Raw genomic sequence first — 27298 nt, 5'->3', positions numbered from 1 at the left:
GGAGGAAAGTAGCAAGAGATGCAGTTGAAGTGGTAGGCTGGAGCCTTTGAGCAGGGCTGTGGTAAGGGGTGTGAATTGTATTCTGAGTGTGATAGGAGCCATTGAAAGATTTTAAGCATAGAATGCCAAAATCCCATTTTTTATTTTAAAAGTTCACTCCTGCTATTATGTAGAGAATGAATTAGGTGATGGTATGAGTAGCAGGGAAATGACCAATTAGAAGATTATTGAAATAATCCAGGTGAGAGAGAATGGTATCTTCAAATAGGGTGGTGATGGTAGAGATGGAGAAAAGCGGACAGATTAAGATACATTTTGGAGGTAAAATCTAGAGGACTTACTGATGGATTAGAAGGGAATACGGAAGAAGGAGGGAATCAAGGGTGATTCTCATGTTTCAGAGCTGAGAAATTGGGTGGATAGTGGTACCATTTACTGAGGTGAAGAATACTAGAGAAGAACAGATTTTGGGGGGAGAAGATGTGGAATAGAGCAATCCATTTTTGAGAGACTAACTTGGTATCTGCTATATCCAAGGGGAAATATTTGAGTAGCTGTTGTATATAAAAACTTGTAGCTCAGAGGAGAGATTTGTATTGGTGATATAAATTTGAGAGTCATCAGCATATGGATGATATTTAAAGTCAAGGGAATTGATAAGGTCACTGAGATAGTATCTGGTTTGATGGTTATCATCACCATGGGGTCTGGTTTGATGGTTATCATCACCATGGGGCCTGTGGCAACCAGTGTGGTTGATTATATTTTTAGATTTAGAGCATTAGATTATAGTAATTGGTTAATTGAACTGTCCTTACAGATATGCAAATGGTCATGTGTTTGTCACCCTGTGTTGCCCTGAGATGCCCCATCCCGTGATGGAGAGAGAAACAAGATCTTGTGTCCACAGGTGCTCCCTGTATCTGGCACTTAAGCTTGCTGGTTTCTATTTTCAGTGAGCTGAGGGCCATGTCAGTTTTCTGCCACCTACAGGTCAGACCATGAAGCTGAAGGAACTTGAGAGGCCAGCTGTCCAAGTGTGGAGCCCAGCCAGCCAGTACCCTGTGTATCTGGCCACAGGTATGGTAATACTGTGGACCAGGAGCCACGGGAAGTGCATAGGTCGAGGGGAAACTTAGTGTGCAGAATTCTTTATTAAGCATCAGAGAAAGTTTTAGAGCCACAGGGTTGGCTCACAGCATAAGTAAGGGGATATTAGGTGTTTTTGGGACCTGGGGACAGCCTTGGACTATGGCTCAAGGCTAGGCACCTCATGCTTTTTTGCAGTTACCATTTGAAAAAGAGTATACTTAGTCTTTTCCTGTTTCTCCTTCTTTCCACTCCCTAACCATTTATATCCCAAATCCACACATATTTTGTTGTTCATGTGCTGCCTCTTCCTAACTTTTCTTGTGCCTAGGAACATCTGCCCAGCAGCTAGATGCCTCCTTTAGCACAAATGGCACATTGGAAATCTTTGAGGTTGATTTCAGGGACCCTTCTTTGGACTTGAAACGCAAGGGAGCCCTTTCTGCCTCAAGCAGGTACTATGTCTGAAGTGCTGATGGGTATGCAGGGCAGATCCTGATGTAGACCCTGGTGGGGAATCCTGGGAGTAGTGTGTGCTTCTCAGGGCTCATGAAGAGACAAGTGAGGGGAGAAGGACCCTCACCAAGTGGGAGAGACATTAACTCTGGGATTATTTTGCAAAATGATTTTAAAAGCACCCATTTCTTTCCTGTTAGCAGCAGTAAGAGCAGTGTTAGGCAGAATCATGTGATAGAGGTGCCTCCCACAACCCTGGACTCATGAGTACCGACCTCTCTCTGAACGCAGAGATGTTGACTCCTTCCTCCCTTGGCTTTTGTGAAGATAAAAACCTTATATAATATCCCCCTCTTCTGCCAAAGAGAGGAAAACAAATGAGCCTCTCCTCGCTGCTGTCCAGGATCGATTGGTACAGATTTCATGGCTCTGGTGGGCTTATGGGGCTGGCATTCACTTAGTAGCATTCACTGAGCACATGAATACATGCCAGGCACTATGCTAGGGGCTCTGTATATCTTGTTTGTTCCTCACAATGACCCTAAGCAATAAATAACATTATTCCCATTTCACGTAGGAGGGAACCAAAACTCAGAAGTTAGGATTTAAGTCTCCACCTGTCTAACTCCAAAGCCTACCTTCTTTCCATTATTCAATTGCTCTTTTATAGGTTTTGTAGAGATGAGGCTTACAGTCTGAAGCAATGGTCTCCAAGTTTTTGGACCATTGGAAAAATATGAATCACTATACTCAAGCCATATATCCAAAATAAATAATGTACATTTATTATTGTACTATTAATGAAGTGCAACTTATATCATTTTTAGATTAAAAATATAAGTCTTTTTCTTACAGCCCAGAGAATTCTCTTGCCCATCCCAGTTTAGAATACAGTGTTCCATCCTCTTGTGAATTCCTGGGTCGGTCTGAGGGACTGGTTAAGATGTTAGAAGAAGTACCATCTTTATTTCATGGTTTAATCTAATAATGAAGATTAGTTAGTTCTCTTTTTCTTGAGCCCCTGAATCACTTAATGACAGTATCCGTATTTTGTGTTTTTTTGCATATCTTTGTATTTCCAGTATTTATATCTTTTGAAGAGCAGGCACGGGAGGGTTTACCAATAATAATGACATATTCTTAGCCTCTAAGCAAGCATTTCAGAAAGGGCCCCTGACAGGGGTGAGCTAATTCAATAATATTTATTATCCTGGAGGAAAGAAAAGGGGCAGTGGGCAAGGAGTCTTATTCTCAACCAGCCAAGCAGTAGCAGCACCGTGGTGGCTCCTTAGGCTTAGAGTTCCTAAAAAAGAGGCAATACAATTGCTTAAGAAACCTTGAAATGGAATCCTAAGATCCATGTGGGCAGAGATGTTTGTTTTATTCACTGCTGTATCTCTAGTGTCTAGCACAATGCTTGGCATTAGGTGCTTAATAAATATTTGTTGAATGAATGAGTGATAGAAGAAGCTTCTGGGTTGCCCAGCTGGCGTGGCTCAGCGGTTGAGCATCAACCTATGATGCAGGAGATCGCAATTCGATTCCCAGTCAGGGCACATGCCCGGGTTATGGGCTCGATCCCCAATAGGGGGCGTGCAGGAGGCCGCCGATCAATGACTCTCATCATTGAAGTTTCTGTCTCTCCCTTTCCCTTCCTCTCTCTCTGAAATCAATTAAAAAAAAAGAGAAACTTCTGGGTTACCAAATTGAGCATTCTACCCACCACTTCAGTTACTTACAGTTAGTCTTCAGTTAGTCTAAGAGCTTTTCAGGGATGATGATCTGTTTGTTTTGCAGCCAGCTAGGTTGAAGGGACCTTTTTTGAAATGTTGGTACTGAATGTGGAAGTCATGGACTTCACCCATATCCTGCTCCATCTTGCAGGGATTTGTGGGCTATCACCAAAATAAATAGTACAGTTAATTATACTATAATTGTTTCCAAAGATTGGTTCTCATTTCCAAAGACCTAAGGGATTACCTTTGACACAGTCCTGTTGGGCCCTTTCTGAAGAAATCATCTTAGACGCCGTGGAGTCTAAGACACCCACTTCTTTCTGTTCCAGCCTGGGTTAGGTCACTTACTCAAGAGTCAGTATTACAAACTATTGACCAAGGTGATCAGGGTAGGTAGAGGGCTACCCATCCTTTGCTTTATGCTTTCCTCTTTTCTTTTGTGTCATCTTCTGCTTGGTTTCGTGGAGAGCACAGCTGTGTTGGGTTGCAGCCTTAATGAAAGCTATGTGGGCAAATTGAGTTCTGTCAGTGGTCTCAGGTTTCCTCACATGTCTAAAGAAGAGGCTTTATAAGATGACAGAACTTGCTGAGCATGAAATTCAGGTTTTATGTTCTTTTTCTTTCTTTTTCTAGTTTAGTCTTCTTCCTTCCCCCCCTTTTTGTAAAACCCCTCTCTTCATTACTAACTAAACATACGCTTTTCAAAATCTTCCCCTTTCCTCTGCCTGCCCTTTTCACCAGACCCATGCTGCAACCACAGTTGAATCCTGAAAATCCCCTATTCTTCAATCCATGATGCATCAGAGAAATATCCATTTAGAAATACCTGACTGAAAAGAAGTGTTCTGAAATACTGGTATGGATGTAGATAAGGGACAGCTTCACGCTATGAATAGACTGAAGGGAGTGCATGGATAAACGTCACCCGATGCAACCAGAATCAGTATGGATTAGCATGTGCGCTGAAGCAAGTAATGTTTCACTTGCTAGATGAATCTCACTCAAGACGGTTGTTTATGTATTGACTTTTGAACCGAGGACATAGCTGCTGTGGCTGAATGATGTCAGAGGCCAATGTGTGATCTGTCTACACTGAGGTTCTAGATCTCTGAGTGGCCTCTGTAACCTCTGTATGACCCATCCTCTAGTAACATGGAGAAAGTAGGTGATCTGTCTTCCAGTACTTTTACCTCAGTTCTATCTTCTTTGGGAGCCTTTTGATCTCTCTTTGGGTGCCTGTGTAAGGGACACCACCAAGCTGAAAAAGATCACTTTGTATACTTCTCTTAGTTTTCCTATTTCTAAGACTTGCCTTCTCTCTAGAGGACATCAAGATAACAGAATAGAGAGAGCTTGGGCTTTGCTGTTCAACAGACTTGGGTTCAAATCCCAGTTTTGCCACCTACTGTCCCCCTGGGCACATTATTTAACTTCTCTGGCCTTGTTTTCTCTGCTGTAAATTCAGGATGTATAGTAGGCACATAATAGCCTGGAGCATACTATGCATTCAGAAAAGTAGTTCTTCTCTCAGCCAGCCATTGCTCCACTCTACTGAGCTTGGAGCGCTGCCTTCACCACTCTGTGTGACTTTTAAGGAAACGTGGAGTTCCTCAGCTATTTTGGACTAGATGTGGACAAACTCATTTTCACTTTAGTTCACTTACACAAGGCTGAGATTTTTCAAAAGGAACCTTTCTAAGCAAATAAAAGAAAAATTCAAAACAAAAAAAGTACATAAATTATAGCAAGAATTTATACAGCACATATTCCTAATTATCAGGTAACTAAAGCTTGGCCTCAAATGAGCTTGGCTGGTATGATGTTCTGATCTCACCAGCTTCAGTGTATTCTCTTCAGCCTTGTCTTGTGCTTTTTGCCAGAAACATAGCAATGAGCTGGTTGTTAGGGCTGGTTCTGTCTTTATGAAGTTCAACATCCTCCCCAATTGTTCTAGACTGGTATGCAGTCTGATGTATCTAGTACGGTCGTTCTCAACCCTGGCTGCTTGTTAGAATTACCTGGAGGGTCTTGATAAAAATTTAGGTTCTGAAGTCCTGTCTCTGGAAATTCTACTTCACAAGGTCTGGGTAGGAATCAAAGAACCTGTATTTAGGTGCTGCCCATTATTCTGTGATGTCCTGTAGTCTCCATCATTATCCTGGGAACCACTTTAGCAGAGAATTCCATTTCTATTCTTATATTTTGAAAGTTCCCACCTCCCCATACAAGCTCTTCTTCCTATATCTTCCCCTTAAATATCTTAGCTTCTAGTTTCATGCCAAGGCCATGTTTTTTTAAAATTTATTTTATTTTTATTTATTTGTTTGTTTGTTTGTTTGTTTGTTTGTTTTTAAAATATATCTATTGATTTCAAAGGGAGGAAAGGAGAGGGAGAGAGAGAGAGAGAGAAACATCAGTGATGAGAGAGTCATTATCAGCCGCCTCCTGCACACCCCCTACTGGGGATCGAGCCCGCAACCCGAGCATGTGCCCTGACCGGGAATTGGACTGTGATCTCCTGGATCCTAGGCTGATGCTCAACCACTGAACCACACCCGGCTGGGTGGCCATCTTTTTTTTTAAAAAAAACCAACTTTTATTTTTAAAGTATTCAAACATAGACAAGTTGCAGACTAGTACAATGAACAACATCATGTATCTTCACTTAGATTCATCAGTTGTTAACATTTTGTGACATATGCTCACATGCTCCTCTGTGCTCTCTTTCTCTACACACACCCACAGCTATTTCTTGTCCCCTGTCCATTTGCAGAGCAGAGATGATTGACACTCCTTGAGCCCACTGAGTGATCAAGTCCTTGTCCTTGCTTAAATTGTCCCAGGTGTTCCCACTCTCTCAAGTGTTCTCCATCACATCCTATTGCAGCTCCAGCTTCACCCTCACTAGTGAAGTATCTAACAATAGGAAAGTACCATCTACATGCTTACAGAAAGAAAATCATTTTGTCACACTCTGTGTTCTGCATTTCAGCCACTCTAGAGTAACTGGATCCTCTTCTCAAACTCTTTGGTAACCACCCCCCCTTGAGGTCTCAGGTACCTTTTATTCTGGTCTGCATGTCATGGTGTCTGACCATAGTGAGGCCACTGCACCTCTTCTACCATTCCCATGTGAGTTTTTTACTGGCATACCCCCCTCCGGTTCCTGTGTGATCTATTATGGGCTTCTCTAGTTACCCTGTTGACTTGCCCTCTGCCCACACTGACCTCTAGCCCCAGGATCCATGGCAGCCTCTTGAGCTAGTATGGAACACATTCTTCTGCCCTATTAAACTCAGACAATGTTAGAAAATATAGCCTTTCTGATAGTAGCTTCATTAATTAATTATGGTGACATTCATTAATAATATATAAGTTTCAAGTGTACAATTCTGTAATACATCATTGGTATATTACATCGTGTGCTCACCACCCAAAGTCTCGTCTCCTTCTGTCACCATGTATTTGACTCCCTTTACCCTCTTCATCTTTCCCTCTGGTAACCACAATGCTGTTATCATAACTCTGCTGTTTTGCTTCGGATACTAACCTAGTCTCAACTGGTGCTCAGCTCTTCGCTTCTGGCAGGTTGGCTCTGCTCTTATGACTGGCCCAACAGGTTCCTGTCTGGCCACCATGCTCACTTTCTTTGCTGACTGTTCCTAGGGTGAGGGGACATTTTATTTCAGTTAGATACCTTAGGGCATCATTCAGTGTGAAACCTGACTTCTCTGAAGGGCTGTGGAAATATCCTTGGCTAGCAGCTGAGAAATGGAGGACAGAGCACTTACGAGGCTTTGGGGACTTTACATGCCTTCTCTAGCGGCTTTGCAGAGGACTCGTTTGTCTTCAGGGGGCCCAGGGCCCATCTTTTTTTTTTTCTTTTCTTCTAACAAGTGTAAGACACTAGAAGTCTCCTGTTAGAAGCATCCTCAGAAAGCCAGAAAAGTGTTTCCCAAGAGGTGTGTTTATTCTTCATGCCTCTATGTCTCTAGGGCTGGCCCATTGCAGCCATGTGACAGCTTCAATGAGCTAGCCACATGGGAAGGGCATGGAGTGGGGAGGTCCTTGGGTTTTTTCTCACTTCCAGTTTGAGAGGGAAGAGGGGACAGCAATTCTTGGTCTAGGGAATCTGCTTCTAGTCAGGTATAGAAAAGTTTGGACCTTTCTCTAAACAGAAGACAGTATAGATCTTGGGCATTAAAATAAAATGGGCCTGACTTTGAACCTTGATGCTGCACTTCCTAGCTGTAAAATGGGGATAAAATTACTAGCTGTATATGCAGAAGTTTCATAACATCTCTGTGCTTCAGTTTCCTCGGTTGAAAGTGGAATTAATAATAACACCTTATGGGGTTGTTGAATATTAAATCAGTTAATACATGTGAGGCACTTAAGACAGTTCCTGATACATAGGAAGTATTCAATAAATGTTAGTTGTTGTTACTTGAGCTGTGAAGATTAGATGAAGTAATCTATTTGAAGTATTAATCACTAGGTCTACATAATATTAACTTTTAAAAAAGTATCCCCACACAACCCTGAGGCAGTGGCTTCCTGGCTTCTAGTGTAACATAGAGGGATTATTTTTTCAGAGAAAGGGCAGAGGAGACCTTCATTCTGTGCCTGGGATAGGAGGAAGACAGGCAGGCCCCAGCTAGGGGTGGGGATTCCTGCACAATGGCAGAGGCTGGCAGAGATGCTTACTGACACCTGAATTGGTGCTGAAGCTAGTTCCTCCTCTTTGTAGGTTTCACAAGCTGATCTGGGGGAGCTTTGGCAATGGGCTTCTGGAAGGCTCCGGGGTTATTGCAGGCGGCGGGGACAATGGCATGCTTACTCTGTACAATGTGACCCACATCCTGTCTTCGGGGAAGGAGCCTGTGATTGCCCAGAGACAGAAGCACACAGGGTCTGTCAGAGCCCTTGACTTTAACCCTTTTCAGGTACTACATTTCATTTTGTCAGGCATGGCCAAGCCCTCAAGCCATAGCTCTGAATGGAAGCATTCACTTATGACCTCCAGTCTATAACTCTGAGCCCTTACCAGGCTGTTATGGGGGAGGCTTTGGAAGCCTCATATATGGGTCTCTTTCCCCCTCTCCTGCTCTCATCTCTTCCTGGGATGATGGTCTCCAAAGGCCTGTTCTTCATACAGGGCAACCTCCTGGCCTCAGGGGCCAGCGATTCTGAAATCTTCATTTGGGATTTGAATAACCTGAGTGTGCCAATGACCCCAGGATCCAAGTCACAGGTGAGGAGGCTCTGGGGCTGCTGCTTACAGTGTGCAGCTGACTCTCCCAGGGAAAAGTCTTGAATTCTGGAGGCAGCTGGGGCATAGGGGATTTTAGGCTTCACCACTGGAGGGCAATAAAGCTCCACAGATTAATGTGCTACCAGCAAGATGACAACAGGGATGGAGGGGAGTGGAGGGGTTGGTTCCTGGTCATTAACTGTCTTAGGGGTTTTGGAAGGAAAATGAAGGAGAGCAGGGGGAGTAAGACATTGAGAGAAGGAATGAGAGTGCTGTTTATCATGGTACAGCAAGGTTAAGCAGGCCGAGTACAGAGGGGATCAGCGTAGGACTCCCAGATATACCCTTGTCCTTTTGGTGGGGAGGGTCAGCCTTGTCTCTGCATCTGGTTTTCCCATGCAGTCAGGGGTCTTGTGTGTCTCTGTCTCTGAGTGTACCTATCTGTCAGTCTGTAACTGGGCCTGTCTTTTTGCTTCCTGGCTTTCTCTGGCTTATGCTTACAGTACCGTGAGGTAAGTTTAGAATGAATTTGATAGCACCTGTGTCCTAAATGTAGCAATGGCTTTTCTATCTGCCTCACTCTCTGAGGAGCCTGGGTATTTATTTTTCCCTCCCTTTCTCACCTTCTTCCTTCTCTCCCCAAGGGCTGTTTTTAAATCTGGACTCTATCCTCTCAGGAGCACCTTGGGATATGAGTAAAACCTAAGTGTGCCTGCCATTGTCTCAGCTTCTACACTGGTACCCTAAAGGGTCCTCTCTGGAAAATTCAACTCCCAGCTCCCTGAGACTGTCTTGGTTTGGGTAGCCCCGTGTCTGCTGTTAGACTTTCTGTGGGTGGTTGGGAGCAGTGGAACAGCAGATGTCTTTTGGTCTGGGGGATAACAGGTTGTCCTTCACCCCCTACCCCATCTCGCCTCAGCAGCCCCCAGAAGACATCAAGGCACTCTCTTGGAACCGGCAAGTTCAACATATCTTGTCTTCTGCTCACCCCAGCGGCAAGGCAGTTGTGTGGGATCTCAGGAAGAATGAACCCATCATCAAAATCAGTGATCACAGCAATAGGGTGAGTCATGGAGCAAAATACAGGCTTGGGCTGTGGCTTATCTCTCATGCCTAGTCTTTGCAGTTGCTCCTCTCCAGGCCAGGGTTCTGTTTGCAGCTGTTGCAAATGCGGATTCAGCCCCTAGCAGATTTCCTATTGAGGGTGAAAGCTCAGGGAAGCTAAGCAGGGCTGATATGGGGGTTTCTAAGGCCCCTTACTTATTCATGATGGCTGTGGTGTTCCCAGTCACCTAGAAGAGACACAGAACCTGTCCTCAGAGTGGTCCCATTCCAAATGGGCAGAAAAGGTTCAGGACTAGAAGAGGCAGGTTACATTACCCACTGGAGTCTGATTTGTTCACAGATGCACTGCTCAGGCCTGGCCTGGCACCCAGATATAGCGACTCAGTTGGTGCTATGCTCAGAAGATGATCGTCTCCCAGTGATTCAGCTGTGGGACTTGCGCTTCGCCTCCTCGCCCCTGAAGGTGCTGGAGAGCCATAACAGGTAGCATCTCAAACTTCATCTATATCCTTGGTGGAGAGCAGGGGCAAATGACCTGGGTAGGGAGCAATGAGTGCCTCACTTTAGCTACCAAGCATCCTCCTTGTCTTCATAGCCATCCCAGTAGACACATAATCACACAGTCTTAGCTCCAGCCCCAACCAAGAGAAGTTCCTTTAGACCCAGAAGTTATGGAGAGGAGTCTGAGATTCCCTCTAACTTCTAGAGATGGGAGTGGAGATGGGGTCATGAGAAATATTGGAGCCAGTGTTGGTCCCCTATGAGAGTCCCCAGGCTCCCATCTGAGGATAATGCTCATTTTTTTAGGTGATGAGGTTGCCTCCTCCAAGACTTCCCCTTAATAAAAGAACCTTGGCTCCTGTCTGTCCTGCACACAGGCCTGCCTCTGAAGCTGAGCTCTCGGGGCCACAGCAGAGAAAGCAGCCCCACAGTCTGTTCTTTCTAACTAAAAGGCCATGTCGCCTTTATAACACCTTGGGAACTTTTGAGAGTTAGGTCCTTACTACTCTCCTGAGCTAAAAGGCACCCCTAGGGATGGGCGCTTCTCTGATTCATAGTCCCTACTCTACAATCAGGGAAAGGAAGAAGGCCCTGCAGTGACCTATGGGAGGCAGAGTGATGTGATACACAGTGCTTAGGTTCTGGGAACAGATTTCGGTTCTGGCTACTTGACTGCTTAACTTTTCAAAGCCTCGTTTTCCTCATTTGTGAAATGAAATCAGGCTGCTTATTTTGTAGGGAGGGATGAGATTTATCAGAGGTGTATAAAGTACCCTCCTTGTAGTAGGTATTAAGCAAATGCTAGTTTCTCCTTCCTTTTTAGGGGTATCTTGTCAGTGTCATGGAGCCAGGCTGATGCTGAGCTGCTGCTCAGTAGTGCCAAGGACAACCAGGTCTTGTGCTGGAACTTGGGGAGCAGCGAGGTAGGCTGGTCCTTCTGTGGGCATGCTGGGATGGGAGATAAGGTGGTGGGGCAAACCCTTCAGCAGCTATGTGTTCTGCACCATCTTACCTATGTCAGGGTTTTCCTACCGGTGTATTCCCTTATCTTAGGTGGTATATAAGCTACCCACACAGAGCAACTGGTGCTTTGATGTGCAGTGGTGCCCTCGGAACCCTCCGGTATTTTCTGCTGCCTCCTTTGATGGCTGGATCAGTTTGTACTCTGTGATGGGCAGGAGCTGGGAAGTCCAGCAGATGAGACAGGTTGACAAGGTTTGAAGGGCTGAGTGGAAAATGCTGGAGGGAAGGGGCTGTCTCTATGGGGAGAGAGCAGGACATATGGCCTGGGAAGAAGTGGGGGTATTGAAGAGTGGGAGGGCAGGGCCCTGGGTTTGGGAGGGCTGCATTTTTGCTCCAGTGCCCATCTTCCTGGGAAGATGCAATTCTGCCACAATACAAAGGAAGCCTTCACCTTGACTTTTGTTCTTGGGTGTTCCCTGTGGTGTTTCAGGGACATTGGACCTCCATGCTGGCGCCATTATTTTGGAAGTATGAACTGTCTTACCTCCCTCTCACCTGTGTATACATTTTGTGTCACTCTCCTCTGTAGACCTTAGAATCTGTAAGCTTTCCTACTTCATGGGAATCCCACGATCACTATTAGTCCCCTGGAATATGGGATTCTGGTCTTTGTGGGTCAGATCAGGTATCTCAAGGATTCCTCCCAAAATGGAGTTTGTAGGTGATATTCCTGGCTAGGCCACCATTTCAGGCTGGTGATGCAGGTGTCCTTTTCCCCCAGATCTCTTCTTCCTTCAGCAAAGGCCAGCCTCTCCCATCGTTGCAGGTGCCAGAGCAAATGACCCGAGCATCATTGATACCTCCTCTGAAAAAAACTCCCAAATGGATGAGAAGGCCAACAGGTGTTTCATTTGCCGTAAGTGTAGTGTGTCTGCACGTGGCTGTGTGTGAGGCTTGTAAAGACCTGTGTGCCCAGCATGGAGCTATGTTCTGCAGGAGATATTTTTTCCATCTACCTGTATCTCAGATTAGGTCCCACTTTACTGTTCAAGCAGAGAATTACTATAGCTCCCCTCCCTATCCCCTTCACCTGCTTGCTGTGCCAGTCCTCTATAAAAGGAATAGATTGCTTTAGACCAGGTATGGAGAACTGCCTGAGATTCCACCTGATTTTTCTTTAATCTTTATGTGTCTGGATTGGTAGTGAGTCCAGCTATGCAAGGGTTAGAATACAAAGCAGGAAAGAAAAAATGGAGATTTCATCCTGTCACTCCTCTGCTCAAAACCCTTGACCTTTGACCCCCATCGCCTTATAGCAGGGGCGGGGAACAGCCAGTCCCTATATATGGCCCCGTGAAATCATTTGGTCTGGCCCTGCCAAGGCAACTACGCGGGGACTAGAAATTAAACAAATCTAGGAGCTTTTTTCAGAGCTAATTTTTAAGTTGATAATTTTGTGTGACCTCCAAATAATGTTATAAATATCTAAATGGCTCTTGACAGAAAAAAGTTTCCCCACCTCTGCCTTACAGGCTCAAAGCCAAGTGTACACAGAGCCCCATGTTCCCTTCCAGTTTTTATTCCCACCTTACTCACATGTGTTCTCTATGATCCAAATAAATATGACTCTCTTCTGTTCCATGAATAACTCCCCAACTCTGCTGCCTCCACCTGTACCCCACCCTTCAGCTTCTCTCTCAGGCCATTGAATCCTGCTACAGCCTTTTAAGATCCCTCGCTTAAATACCACCCCCTTTGTGAGGCCCATCGTTAACCCTAGTCAAACTTCACTTCACTTCTGTAATCTCACAGATTTATACTCCTGTAATGATACTCTAACTGTACTAAACTTATTTATATGCATGTCTCAAGACGCTACTAATTAATAGACTCCTCGAGGAGTCTTTAGTCCCTAGAGTAGTGCCTCTCAAACTTGAATGTATACAAATCACCTGGGGAATCTTACTAAAATTCAAATTCTGGTTCATTTGATCTAGGGTAGAGCCCAAGATTCTGATTTTCCAACAAGTTCCCAGGTGCTGCCCTTGCTGCTGGTCTGAGGAGCAGCAAGGCCCTAAAATACCTAGCCCAATGCTTTAACTAATAGGTTTGAATTAAAAACAGATGCATAAAAGTAGACTCTCTTGTTTTCAGAGCCAACAGTTTTATTAGGGAGGTAAGACCAACACACTCAAGAGCACTGACGTGAAGGATTCTGAGGTCAAGAGACCTGAATTTTTATTATTGATTTGTTGCTTGTCAGCTGGGTAGCCTTGGGCAAGTCACTTCCCTCAGTACTTCAGTGTTCTTATCTGCAAAACAGGGATAGTGACACCTGCCTAGCTTACATTAGTGAATTGACATGAACCTCACGCAAAAATATATGTAAGCACTTTGTTAAACTATCTAGTACTATACCAATCCAAATTACGGTGGTTTTGTTTAGCATTAATCAAAGTATAGATTTTGTGCTGTAGGAGTCAAGAGAAGAATTCTGCCTGGGAAAGTTCATTAAGGAGGGAGCCTTAGGAAGGGAAATAGCAAATGGCTGGGGAGTAAAGCAGGAGTTGTCAACCTTAGCTGCAACTGGAATAACATGAAGAATTTAAAAAATACAGATGTCTGATCCCACCCCCAGAGATTCTGATTTTACTATTTAGGGTACAGCCTGGTGACTCGGAACAGCTCCCCAGGTGATTTCAATATGGAGCCAAGGTGGAGAATTACTAAAGGACCATTACTAAGTTCTGCATTTGTGCCGAGTGCTTTATATAAAGTACCTAATTTGGTGAGAAGGATGCTCAGGTTGAGGTGTTGTGATGGGTGAGAGCACAGAAGCAGGAATGAGCTGGGCACTTGGGGGATGTGGAGCGCTTACATAAATGAGCAGGGAGAGAGGTGCTGTAAAAGCAGGTCTGGCCAGGATTTTGGAGGATTTTGTGCACAACAGTCAGAGGAGCTTCAGGTCTCTCCTGTGGCTTTATGAAACCATTACAAGCTCCTAAGTAGCAACAGGTACAGGGTGGTAGTCTAATGCTTGGGTTGGAGGAGGAAAACTAGAGGCTAGCAACCTATTCCTGGTGTGCCAGCACTGGGAATGGGGCAGAGGGACCTGCATGAGAGACATTGGACAAGGAGAGGTAAGACTCTGTTGTTGCTTGGCTGCAGTGGGTATAAAAACTGTGATGCCAAAGTCTTTGGTCCAGGTGACTGGGAGAAGGGCGGTACCAAGACAGGTGAGGAGAAGATGAGAACCATGTGCTGAAGTTTTAAGCTGATAGGCTAAAAATGCAGAAGTGGTTTTGGTATGGGGGTAAATTTGCTATGCAATTCCTGATCCTATTCCACCCTCAGGAGTTTTCTTATTATTGATTTCCTATCCTAGGGTTGACCAATATATAGCTTTTCCTGTGATGCTGACTTGGTGTTAATTTTTAGCTCCAAGGCATCACCTTTACCCTTCTTGTTTTTTCTCACCAGTTTGGGGGGAAACTGGTTACCTTTGGCTTTCCCAGCACCCCTGCCCATCAGGTGCTACAGCCTTGCCTCCGCCTAGTCTTCATCAGTCAAGTCACCACAGAATCTGAATTCCTGATGCGGTCAGCTGAGCTGCAGGAGGCCCTGGGATCAGGAAATCTCCTCAGTTATTGTCAGAACAAGATCCAGCAAGCGTCAGTGCAAAGCGAAAAGATGCTCTGGCAGTTCCTAAAGGTAGGAAGCCTGAAGGCTGGATACTCAGAAGTGTTTCCCCAAAGCTGGGTACCCCAGCCTCTGTCAACACCAGGAGATGCATAACCATACTGTGACCCAGATTTCAGAGGCCCTAACTACTATTAGGTTTTTTCCTACACACACAATCTTCATCCTTTACCAGAGAGACACTCAAAGACCATTTGTGACTAGGAAAAGTGAGGAGTACAAGTGACATTTGCCCTTTTTGCTGCAATTGCTTATGTCCTGGATACTTCACCGGAGCCAAGGTGAATGCTTTCGCAATTCCATGCCAAAGGGAAGATAAGGTGTTGGGAAGGGAGAAGATGGGAAGGGAAAGGAAGGGAAGATCAGCTGAAAGAATATATCGTCATGAGAAGGCTTTGAGTTTGTTTCAGGTAACCGAAGGCAAGTCATTGTGGTGGGACCCAGGGCTCAAGCCCTGCTCTACTCTGGAGGCATGGCTTCAGTTACAGTGCTAATTTAACTTCAAGTTGCTTATGACACCAGGAGGAGTGCTCTAGCTATCAAAGGAAATGAGCAAATAAGAGGAGAGGGCTAATGGAAGAGAGAAATAACTAACTGGACAGGCAGTGAGAGGGTTATTCGAATCTTTGGGATTGTAGGGAAGAATGCAGAAAGGACAGGGCCTTGTCCCAGGGAGCCTGGGAAGGATGGGGGTCTGTGATTCAGACATAGTAGAACTTCATGAAGGTAGACACCAAGAATCTGGCAAGGAAAAAAGGATTTGAGAAAGATCTTCAACTATAGAGTGAAGCTAGAGAACATGTGGGGGAAAAAAGAGAAAGGATGCTTTTGTTGTAAGCAGGATACAGGTAATAGCTCCAGGAATGGTGGGGTGGGAAAGAGAATAGAGGGAGTGATAAGAGAGGGAGTGATCAGGAGTTCAGCCTATTTACTCAGGCAGCAGGTGTCCATAGGACAGAGGGGAGCCTGGTTGAAAAGCTACCAAGAGGTGTCCATCAGGATGGTCCTGAAGCTGAATGTGGATGAACATTTTTCCAAGGGAAAAACATGAAGGAGGAGGGGCCTTGAGAGGCTATGAAAAAGATAGTAGTCAGAATTGACGGTTCAGTGTATGATAAATGAAGGGCCCAGGCCAGTGAACCCAGATTAGGGTATGGCCCTCAGTATCTGGTACACAGGTGGGTAAGCTGACTCTGTTTAGTATATCCATGCATCTTACAGCAGGAGTCTTCTCAGCTAGACATTTAGACTCAGGAGACTCACTTGGTATCATCTCCTCAAAAAGATGTGGGACAGGAACCACAGCCTGTCAGCAGGACAGCATCAGGTGTTCCCTTCTGGGGCAGTCCTTGCAGCAGTCCTTGCAGCAGTCCTTGCAGCAGTCCATGCAGTAGTCCATGCAGCAGTGCAGAGTTCTCTTCTTCACCTCCCCAGAAGATAGCATAGGTGCAAAGAGTTGAGATGTACATCAGGCAGGTGTGTAAGGTGCCCTGGCTTAGAAACCTCAAGCCCACAAGAGCCAATATCTCTTGTACCAACTACAAAAGTATACCTTCTAGATTCTCTGCAAGGGACCTGTTCAGTTACAAGAATCCTTGCAATCAGCGAAACCCAGAGCATAGTGTCCACACTGATTATTTATAGTTTATATAGTTCCAGTCCAAATGCAATTTACCAGTCACAAGCAATGTTGTTTAGAAACATAACTAACATTTTACTCTTATTAGGTTACCTGGGTAACAGATGTAGGAAGTCAACTGAAGGTTCAATTCTCATGCAGAAAGGGGAAAAGGTTTTGTTAACACTATGCTCACAGCCCAGCAGGAATCAAATCTGGGGAGAAAAAGGGAGAGATGGTGTTGGTTTTAGTAGGGTACTTCTGGTAGTACAAAGAACTCTATTTGAGGATACACTGGCACAGATTCCAGTTTTAGCAGGAGAGCGTTATTTACATTCATACTATGGAGACTTCTCTGTTCTATGGTTCCTTAGGTGACGTTGGAGCAAGACTCCAGAATGAAATTTCTAAAGCTATTAGGATACAGTAAAGATGAACTGCAGAAAAAGGTAAGCTGCTTTCACATCAGAATCAAGTACTTTATATTTAGAGAAGAGAATCCTGTCAGCAGAAACCGTCTCAGAATACCTCTTCCTGAACTTCACTAATGCATATACAAACATTTGACCTCCTGGAGTTAGACATTTCCCAGAGAAATAGCTCAAGGATCTTCAAGGGTCTAGTTGGTGGAGTTTGGAGGTGGGAAGAAAGCACAATTCTTGTTTGACCTTGTGCTGAGGTAAGTGGTACTCATAGGTCTCTCCCTGCAGGTGGCCACATGGTTGAAGAGAGACTCGGGGCTAGGTGAGAGCCCTCAGCCCAAGGGAGATGACCTCAACAGTAACAGACAACAGGCCTTCTGCAGCCAGGTGTGGTAGGAGCCCAGCCAGCCAGACCTGCTGTAGCACAGAAGACCTGCTGTTAGGGCATTTCCACCTTCCTGGCCCTTTGCTTTGCTCTCATGAGGTGCTCAGCTTGTATAGAAGTCTTCAGACTCCTTCCTCTCTTGGAACCACAGTGGGACAGAGTCCATAAGTTTTTGGTCTGGGAGTGGAGCTGTGTTTTATTCATGAACTAGAGCCCTTCTCAGACTTTACCTGCTTATTCTTTTAGGTTTATCCATTGAGGGCCAAATATATCAGAGCTCCCAGAGAGAACTATTAAGTCAGCTCTCTGTCTTTGGGGTTCATTTCCTAAGTAGCCACCTCTGTCCTTCCTTGTACAGGCCTACAAACACACCACAGAAAAAGTCTCTGCCTCCTCGACCTTCTTTGATGAGCTGGTGCCTCAGAATATGACACCATGGGAGATTCCCATCACAGAAGGTACCCTGACCCTGCGGGAGAGAAACCCTCTGCATGGGAGTAGGTGGGCTCAGAGGGCTCAGACTTGAGGACGTTTCCTTCTTGTCCCTTGCCTCCTGCCTCCCGCCCCTCCCACCATCACAAATGCTGGGTGGTTCTGGTACTGGTTAGAGCACTCTTTGGCTGTTGATTTTCATGGATGGGTCTTTCCTATGGAAGGCCTTCTACTAAGATATGTTTTTCAATCCCTCTGTGTTCTCACTTTAAGGACTGTGACCCTGTTCTTGCTGAACAATCACCTGTGATACTGCCACATGTGTTACTCCCTCATCTTGGGTTCTCTCCTTAGAGAGTAATCATTGGACCTTGGCACCCCAGGACACCCCACTACGTTTTGTTGTTAAGGAATGAAACTTGGGAGTTTGTGTGGGGCAAGGGAAGCTGAGTGATACAGATACAGGAGGTGTGCTATGGGTTCTGAGGTGAAGCTATAGTCCGAGGGCAGGTTAACATGGACGGGATGCCTCTGCCTGCAGACACGGATGGACTCCTGAGCCAGGCTCTCCTGCTGGGTGAACTGGGCCCTGCTGTGGAGCTGTGTCTGAAAGAAGAGCGCTTTGCTGATGCCATTATCCTGGCCCAGGCTGGGGGCACAGATCTACTGAAGCAAACACAGGAACGCTACTTGGCCAAGAAGAAAACCAGAATCTCCTTGGTAACTGCCCACCATGCAGGAGAGGAGAGGAGGGCATTTCTTGGACTTTGTGAGGTGGATGTCCACACCTTGGGACTGGTGTTTAGAGGATCTACCAAACTCTCTCTTTTCCCACTCCAACCACCCTGATCTCACTCCGAGCCCCTAGTCAGTGGTCTAATAGGAAGCCTGCTCCTGCTACCTGTGCTGATAGCCTCCTTCCCTCTCTGCCCATTACAGCTGCTAGCCTGTATTGTGCGGAAGAATTGGAAGGATATGGTGTGCTCCTGTAGCCTGCAGAACTGGAGAGAGGCACTGGCCTTGCTACTGACATACTCAGGGCCAGAGACATTCCCTGAGCTCTGTGGTAGGTAGCCCTAGGCTTTAGGATGGAGTCAGGGGACATGCTGATGGAGGAGGCAGAAGAGCAGCCAGAAGGTCTGGGAGACCAAGCCACATTATCAGAGCTAAGGTCTGGTTTAGCTGGGAGGCAAGGACCATAGTGCATGCCCCTACTTTCATTTGTTGTCCTGTTTTTCTTGCCATATCTTGAAGCAAGGGCTTTGCCCTTCATTGAAGAGCAGGGTGAGCCTCAGTTTTGTCCAAAGCCACCATGGTTACTTGTCCTCCATCCATTTCCAAACAGGAAAAGGGGGAGGAGCAAAGGGAGGCTGTGACTTTCAAGAAGCTTCCATCTTTCTGCAGACATGCTGGGTATTCGCATGGAGCAGGAGGGTGACAGGGCACTCACCTCCGAAGCCAGACTCTGTTATGTGTGCTCAGGGAGTGTGGAGCGGCTGGTGGAGTGCTGGGCAAAATGCCATGAGGCTTCATCCCCCATGGCCCTACAGGTAGCCCTTCTCTGCAGGGCACTCATCCCTTCATTACAGGCACTTAGGAGAGGGTAGTGGTAGGAATGTGCAGGAACATCAGAGTGAGTCTTCTGGGTACCCAGGCAGCAGTCAGGATATTAGGAAAAAGAAGGGCCCTTAATGTCTGGGACCTTCTCCCAAGGATGAGCTATCACCTCCTTCCCTCCTTCTCAGTCAGGGAGACAGAGCAGAAGCTTCATAATGTTTTCCTACTTCAGATTTGGTTATACAAATTTATTCTATATTTGAGTAATTGTGAGCCTGGGCCTTCTATTGGCTGCTATGAAAAATTCTGTGGGTCTAAATTGTACCAGACACTCTGGTACTAGCAGGTGATCAGAGAAGATGGGGTCACAGAGAAGATGGGGTCACAGACTCATGGGGAGACAGAGTCACACATAAAACAGTAGTATAACTGAACCCAAAATTGATGATGTACTAGCAGAAAGGGTAAAGAAAGCAAAAAAAAAAAAAAAAAAGAGGCAGAGATGTATGAGAATCTAAGATCCTGATGGCCCCACTTGAGCCCAGTGCTAAGAGTTTAAGAGGTGAGGCCAACTGGCCCCTCTTTAACTGTCATGTCTCTTGTATATCATCACCTTCTGTCTTCACCTGGCTATGGCCATATGTCCTCCTATCCATAGTGGGAAGTCCTTGGGTGAGCTGCCTGGGTTTAGAGAGCAGGATGTGCTTTGAAGAGGGCTGACTGCCCTCATCCTTGTTCCTCTAGGACCTGATGGAGAAGGTAATGGTTCTGAACAGGAGCTTGGAGCTATTGCGGGGTTCTGATGGGGTGAGCCCAGGCCCTGCCACAACCTACAGGGTCACTCAATATGCCAACCTCCTGGCAGCCCAGGGCAACCTGGCCAGTGCCATGAGCTACCTACCCAATGACGGTGGTCAGGTGAGTGGGGCCATGTGGAAAGAACAAACCATTAAATCAAACCTCTAACACTGGCTGAGCAATTCCATGTTCTAGGCACTATGCTAAATGCTGAAGCTCCCAGGATAAATAAGATCTAGTCCCTCAGGAAGCTCACAATCTCTTGGGGGAAAACCAGATGTCACCAACTCATAGCGCCATAGCAGAAGCTTATACTAAACACTGTAGGACCCCAGGGAAGGGGCTGGTTTTGCTGGCAGAAGTCACAGAAGGCTTCTGAGTGGTTAAAATAGTTGAGCTGGACCTTCAAAGAGAAGTAGCTTACTAGCAGATACAGAGTGATCTAGGCAAAAAGAACAGCAAGGAGGGAGATTTGGCAGGGATTAGGAATATTTGAGTCATCTAAAGTGGCTCGAGTGTAGAGAGTCAGCTGAGGTTTGAGTGCTGTATGGGGTCAGGCTTGTAAAAAAGGATGTTTGCTTGTTTTAATTTTATGTAACTCAGTTCTTCATTATTATGACTTTTATAGCCACCAGTTCAGCAGCTGAGAGATCGGCTTTTTCATGCCCAGGGTGCTGATGTCTTAGGCCAGCCGTCTCCTCCTTTTCCCTTCCCTCGAGTCATTGTGGGAGCTGCTCCCCACTCTAAAGAAATATTATCTTGCAATTTGAGATTCCAGCCTTCTCACCAGGTAATACCTTGTTTGTTCATTGATTTATTCATTCATTGAAAAATACAAATTAATGTCTACCAAGTGCCAGGCACTTGGAATATATTAGTGAATAGAAATGATGAAAATTCCTGGCTTCATAAAGCATAGATTCAGTTATTTTTCTGATAACTGTTTATTGAACAACTGCCGAGGTTTGTAGAAAGGTACAGAAACCATGATCCTTGCCCTTAATTAGCTCCTAATCTAGTGGAAAGATAGATACTGGTTTGTAGTTTTATTTTATGCTGTTTTTTGTCTAGTGTTGGTATCAGGGTAGTTACTGACTTCATAAAATGAGTTTGGAAATTGGGAGAGATTGTGTAAACTTTGTGTGAATTCTTTGATGTTTGGTAAAATTCTCCAGTGAAACTGTTTAGGCCTAGGGATTTATTTTGGGAAGAGCTTTTTAATTACAATTTTAATTCTTTTAATAATTATAGAACTATCTGTTATTTTTTTAATTTTAACTGAAGTATAGTAATTTGTAGTGCTTGAGGAATTGGCCCATTTTTCTAAATTGTCAAATTGATGAATGTAAAATTATTTTTGTAGTGTTCCTTTATTATCCTTTTAATGGTTGCAGGGTCTGTTATGATATTCCCTGTTTCATCCCTGATCTTTAAAAATTTTTTTTAAATTAAATTTACTGGGTTCACATTGGTTAATAAAATGATATGGGTTTCAAGGGTACAGTTCTATAATACATCATCTGTATATTGCATTGTCAGATCTCCTTTTGTCACTATATATTTGACCCCCTTTACTACCTCCTCCACATTCCCCTTTCCCTGTGGTAACCACCATACTGTTACTGTGTTTATGAATTTTGTCTGTCTTGTTTGTTCGTTTGTTGCTTTCAGTTTTGTGTCCCACATATGAGTGAAATCGTATGGTTCTTGACTTTTTTTCATCTGACTTATTTTGCTTAGCATGATATTCTCAAGATTCATCCATCTTTTCGTAATTGGTAGTATTTCATCTTTCCTTATGGCTGAGTAGTACTCCATTGTATATATGCACCACATCTTCTTTATCCAGTCCTCTATCGCAGGACACTTTGGTGGTTTCCATGTCTTGGCCACTGTGAATAATGCTGCAGTGAACATAGGGGTGCACATATCTTTATGAATAAACATTTTCAATTTTGGGGGGTAGTTACACAGAACAGGGGTTGCTGGGTCATATAGTAACGCTATTCTTAATTTTTTGAGGAACCTCCATACTGTTTCCTATAGTGGTTGTACCAGTTTACATTCCTACCAGCAGTGAAGGAGGGTTCCTTTTTCTCCACAACCTCTCCAATACTTGTTATTACTTGCTTTGTTGATAAATGTCATTCTAACAGGTGTGAGGTGGTATCTCATTGTAGTTTTGACTTGCATTTCTCTAATAGTGAAGTTGAACAACTTTTCATATATGTCTTGGCCATTTGTTTGTCGTCTTGGGAGAAGTGTCTGTTCAGGTCATCTGCTCATTTTTAAATTGGATTGTTTGGTTTTTGTTTTTGAGTTATATGAGTTCTTTATATATTTTGGATATTAACCCCTTATCTGAGGTGTTGTTTGCAAATATCTTCTCCCATTCAGTTGGTTGCCTTTTTGTTTGTTGATAGTTTCATTTGCTGTGCAGAAGCTTTTTAGTTTGATATAGTCTCATTCATTTATTTTATTTCCCTTGCTTTTGAGGTCAAGTTCATAAAATCCAGCTTGTCTAAGACCAAGGTCCATAGGTCTGTTTTCTTCTATATAATTTATTGTTTCAGGTCTTATATTTAGATCTTTGACCCATTTTGAGTTAATTTTTGTGTATGGTAACAGCATTCTAGTTTCATTCTTTTGCATGTGGCTTTCCAATTTTCCCAGCACCATTTAATGAAGAGATTTTTTTTCCCCTCCACTATATTTTTTTGATTCCTTTGTTGAAGTTATTTGCCCATATAGATGTGGGTTTATTTCTTGGCTCTCATTCTGTTTCAGTGGTCTGTGTGTCTGTTTTATGGCCAGTACTATGCTGTTTTGATTATTGTTACTTTGTAGTATAATTTGAAGTCATCAAGATCAAGAATGACTGATCTTGATGACTTGTGTCTTCTCTCCTTATCATTGTTGGTTTTTATAGAGATTTATCAATTTTGTTGATTTTTTTAAGAACTAGCTTTTTGTCTCATTTTTTCTATAGTTTTTCTATTTTTCAGTTATCTTTATCCCTTCTTTCCAAGTACTAACCCTTTCTTCTCTTCACAGGTTCCCACTCCATCTACAAGGCCAAGGATTTTCACATCTCAGTCATCACAAGTGATGCCCTTGGCACCTTCCCATCCTGGCCCCTATCAAGGCTCCAGAATGCAGACTATAAGAGACTACAGGGCACCTGAACCCCAGGTAGCCCAGCCTTTGCCCCTGGGCCCTGGGGTAAGGCCTGGTGAGTGAGTGAGTGATCCATCTGGGTAGAACATAGAGCAAAACAATTGGCATGGCCAACATGGATTTGGGAGGCAGTGTGTCTATGTAGTAAGGCGAATTTGAAGTCAGAATTCCCAGTTCTGTCTCTTACGGGCTTTGTACCTTTGGGCAATATACTTAGCACTATACTGTTTTTTTGAAAAGTAAGAGTAGTTATGTTGGTCATTTCAACCCCACAGGGCTGTTTTGAAGATCAAATAAGGAATACAGATAAAAGTACTTTGTATGTGGTAGATATCCATACACATGTATTAATCAATCTATTATTATTATTATTATTAGGTTTTTAAAATTTATTATTGCTGCCTATTCCCCCCTCATGTGCTCTGAGTCTCTCCCAAATTGAAATTTGGTGGCAAATGATCTATTTCTGTTTCACTTCAGCTCTATCTCAGCCACAGATGTTAAGAGGGCAAAGGACACAAGCTCCTAACCCCATGGGATTCCCTGGAACACGGCCTCTCCCTCCACCCATAGCACCCTCAAGCATCATACAGCCTGACTCTGGCTCCCTGCCTGAGACTGCTCAACTGCTCCCTTTCCTTCCGACAAGACCACCAGGTCTCAGCCCTATGAGCTCCCAGCTCCCAGTCCCTCTTGTCAGCTTCCCTGCAGCACACCCTCCAGGAGGACCAGGTGCTGCATGTTCTAGCACCATCCAAACCACAGGCATCTGGACTCTTCACCCAGGTCAGTCTTCTTTCCATAGGTTTCCTTTTCTCAATCATTGCCTCCCTCTCTTCCTCTCCCCACTACCGCCTTGGGAGTCTCTTCCTCAAACCAATGAACTGGGGCCCCTTGGGTTGGAGAATGCTAACTGAGTGATGACTGGTCTTCAGAGGGAGGTGTGGTAGATTCCAACTAAAATAATTTTGATGGCCTTCAGACTAAGAATTTCCAGTGTTCCTAATCACGCCCCTAAATACTTCTATCTTTGTTTTATACAGGACCTCAAGATTCCTTGAAAAATGCTCCGGCTCCCGGGGCAAACCTCCAGAGGAGACAGGTCCTCACCACCCCCTCATACCTTTACCAATGACCCACATTTTAGTTCCTTACAGAATTTGGCCCAGTCCTTCCCATTCTCAGGCATGCTTTCTATCCTCTCTTTTCCCACTCACTCTTCTCCCCTCAGCCCCCCCCTTTCCTTCTCACACAGGGTGGGGCAAAAGTAAGTTTACAGTTGTGAGTACATAAAACACAGAGTTTATTCTTGTATTATTATTTATTATTATATTATTTTCCATAGGAACAACTGTAAACCTATTTTTGCCCCACCCTGTATACACCAGTCTTCCTACTTCCTGGTTTTCTACTCACTATTCTGTCTCCTGTTCGCTCATAATTTCTGCCACTCTCAAACCAGGGCCTAGGGAGTCTCAGCTTAGACTCATGTGCCTCTCTCTCTCTTTAGTTGCCAGAGACATTTATGTCCCCAGCACCAATTACTGCTCCAGTTATGAGCCTCACCTCTGAGCCACGAGGGGTCCTTTCCTCACAGCCCCCTGTCCCTGGTGTGGGTCATGCTCCCCCTGGAGCGCCAGGAGAATTCGGCCTGCAGGTGACAATGTGTTCCCCTCCCCTCTTCCAGCCCTCCTTGGTATAGAAAAGTAGGGGGCACCCTGGCCAGTGTGGCTCAGTTGGTTGGGTATCATCCGGTGCACGGAAAGGTTGATGGGTTCGATTCCCTGTCAGGGCCATGACTCAGTTGTGGGCTCGATCCCCAGTAGGGGGAATGCAGGAGGCAGCTGATCCACATTTCGCTGTCACATCAATGTTTCTCTCTCTCTCTCTCTCGCTCTCACTAAAAATCAATAAAAAATCTTTAAAAAAGCAAAGGAGGGAGGGAGGGAGGGAGGGAGGGAGGGAGGGAGGGAGGGAGGGAGGGAGGGAGGGAGGGGGCTTGGTAGATGGGCCTCATTCCTAAAGGTAGAGTCAGACTATGAGCTGGGGAATGAGAAGTGGCAGGCACCAAATGTCCTTACTGTAGAGGGTACCCTCTCCCCAACTCTGCTATGTTCTAGTGGGAGTGTGATGCTGGGTCACTGAGGACTAGTCCTTAGGGAAGCTGAGAGAAGGGACAGCTTGCCTATCCTGTCTCCCCGCTTCTTCCTCAGCAGTGGCCACCAGAGAAGACAGACAGGAAGGAGCTGCCCCCAGAGCATCAGTCCTTGAAAACCAGCTTTGAGGCACTTCTACGACGCTGCTCCCAGTCTGCCACTGACTTAGTAAGTCTGAACCTTCCCCACAATGTCCTCCTCACATCCTTAGCTGGTTCCAGGATCCCTTAGCTCTAGATCAGTTCTTTGTGTGACTCTTTTCTCACTTTCCCTTGACATATCTATATCTTATACTTATTTGATGTCCATGCGGGGGGAGGGTGGGAAACTTGTCTGGTCTGAAGTCCAGCTTCTTGGTAGCAGGACCTAGCAGCATTGAGACTTAACTCTTGGAAAGGTAGCGGGAATACTCACTTGAAGGAGGGTGAAACCAGGAGCAAGAAAACTTGCCACTCATTCAGTGGCTGTGTCAGCTTGAGCAAGTCACTTACTGTCTTCAGGCCTCCATTTCCTCTTCTGAAAGGAAAGAAGTAGCCTTAAGCCATTTTAGCTCTAATCTACTCTGATTCTTTAGAGACCTGGGTAGTGTTAGGCTTAGGGGCTAGAACAGAATCCATCTTCCTCCCTGTAGAAGACAAAACGGAAGCTGGATGAGGCAGCCCAACGTCTAGAATATCTATATGAGAAGCTCTGTGAGGGAACAGTAAGTATTTAGTGGTGCTCCTCTGCCTCCTGCCCTTCCACCATCACGCATGGCCAAAGGGAGCTCAAGCGTCCCTCCCCTGAGGTCTCATAGACCTGGGTTCCCCTCAAAATACATCACCCTTCCCTGGATCGGGCTCTAGAACTTAAGTCCTCCTTTGTCCTTTCCAAGCTGCCAGGGTAGGGGCTGGTTTGGGCTTACTGACCTAAGTGCCAATCCCTCCACAGCTCTCGCCTCAAGTCCTGGCTGGGCTCCACGAGGTTGCCCGATGCGTGGATGCAGGAAGCTTTGAGCAGGGCCTCATAGTGCATGCCCAGGTGGTGGGCTGCAGCCGCTTCAGCGAGGTCTCCAGCTTCATGCCTGTCCTGAAGTCTGTCCTCACCATTGCTCATAAGCTGCACGTCTAAGTCAGGCAGCCTCTCTTACCAGGAGGCCACTTCTGCTGTTACTTAACTGTTCTCCCTGCAGAAAAGGGAATTGCAGAGCAGATTCTGTTTGTTTTTCCAGCCCCCTTTCTTACTGCCAGGTATACGATGCTGTAGGCTTGGCTCCAAACCGGCAGAGTGCCTGCTTTCTATCCCTGTGTGCCTGGCCTTCTAGGATCTGTCCAAAGCTTGCTCAGCCTCTGAGGCAGAGCATAGGGCCAGTTCTGTACTTCCCCTAATACTGATCTCAGGGGCAGGGCCTGGGGCAGGGTATCTTCTCTGATAAGGATATTCTGTTTAAGTGGCTTCTAAGATGGTAAGCAGGATCCATGTCTACCTCTGCTGTACCCATCTTTTGGGTCTTCTGTTTTTCTCCTTCTATGGGTTATGAGCCTGACCTTACCTTCTCCTTGCCTCTGACTTCATATTTCCAAGTACATACCTCTCTGAGCCCGAGAGGCTGAAATAGAGTTGATTGTTCATCCTTTGAACAAGTTGTGGATGTGAGGGATGGGTGCTGAACAGAACCAAGAAAGGAACTTTATCCCTTTTCAAAGGGAAATGTCATCTGTCAGCATCATTAGGGGTGGGTGAGGTTAAGTGGAAGGGGTGCACTGCTTTTTGCTGGGAGCTGTCTTAGCCTTGAGATAGGAGCAGAGGGACCACTGCCCATGGAAAACGGCCCCTGACTTGACCTGTCTGAGCCCTGGTCCAAGGCCCTAGACCATTCATTCTGTGAGTATGAGCCCAGTTCTGGAATAGGAGCCATGTTAACCAAAGTCTCTCTTTTAGCACTGCTCCTCAAGGGCTGGAGGCCCTTCTCTCCTCAGCCCCCACATCTCAGGGCCGCCTTCTCAGGCTG

At 45.3% G+C, this 27298-nt stretch overlaps 1 protein-coding gene across 1 annotated transcript; it reads left to right on the top strand.

Moving 5' to 3' along the window:
• Positions 1-995: 995 nt before the first annotated feature.
• SEC31B (SEC31 homolog B, COPII component) lies at positions 996-27298 on the top strand. The gene is made up of 25 exons (XM_016220082.2): positions 996-1080; positions 1421-1544; positions 8032-8227; positions 8440-8535; positions 9455-9598; positions 9941-10083; positions 10925-11024; positions 11155-11316; positions 11846-11980; positions 14545-14775; positions 16756-16830; positions 17092-17190; positions 17547-17646; positions 18162-18340; positions 18560-18686; positions 19025-19170; positions 19922-20095; positions 20604-20765; positions 23030-23207; positions 23633-23938; positions 24196-24254; positions 24663-24809; positions 25366-25476; positions 25940-26011; positions 26239-27298. The coding sequence occupies exons 1-25, from the start codon at positions 1002-1004 to the stop codon at positions 26416-26418; spliced, it is 3525 nt and encodes a 1174-aa protein (XP_016075568.2). The 5' UTR covers positions 996-1001; the 3' UTR covers positions 26419-27298.

The sequence above is a fragment of the Miniopterus natalensis genome, chromosome 14 (genome assembly GCF_054644295.1).
Source record: "Miniopterus natalensis isolate mMinNat1 chromosome 14, mMinNat1.hap1, whole genome shotgun sequence".
Taxonomy (NCBI): Eukaryota; Metazoa; Chordata; class Mammalia; order Chiroptera; family Miniopteridae; genus Miniopterus; species Miniopterus natalensis.
This window is presented reverse-complemented; position numbering and strand designations above follow the sequence as displayed.

What these genes read in the sequence shown, in the direction of transcription:
- SEC31B (XM_016220082.2), top strand. Translation starts at nt 1,002, where the DNA reads ATGAAGCTGAAGGAACTTGAGAGGCCAGCTGTCCAAGTGTGGAGCCCA. An exon ending in TCAGTGATCACAGCAATAGG is followed by an intron (nt 9,599 to 9,940) that starts GTGAGTCATGGA and finishes ATTTGTTCACAG; the next exon opens with ATGCACTGCTCAGGCCTGGC. An exon ending in CAGGAGAATTCGGCCTGCAG is followed by an intron (nt 24,810 to 25,365) that starts GTGACAATGTGT and finishes CTTCTTCCTCAG; the next exon opens with CAGTGGCCACCAGAGAAGAC.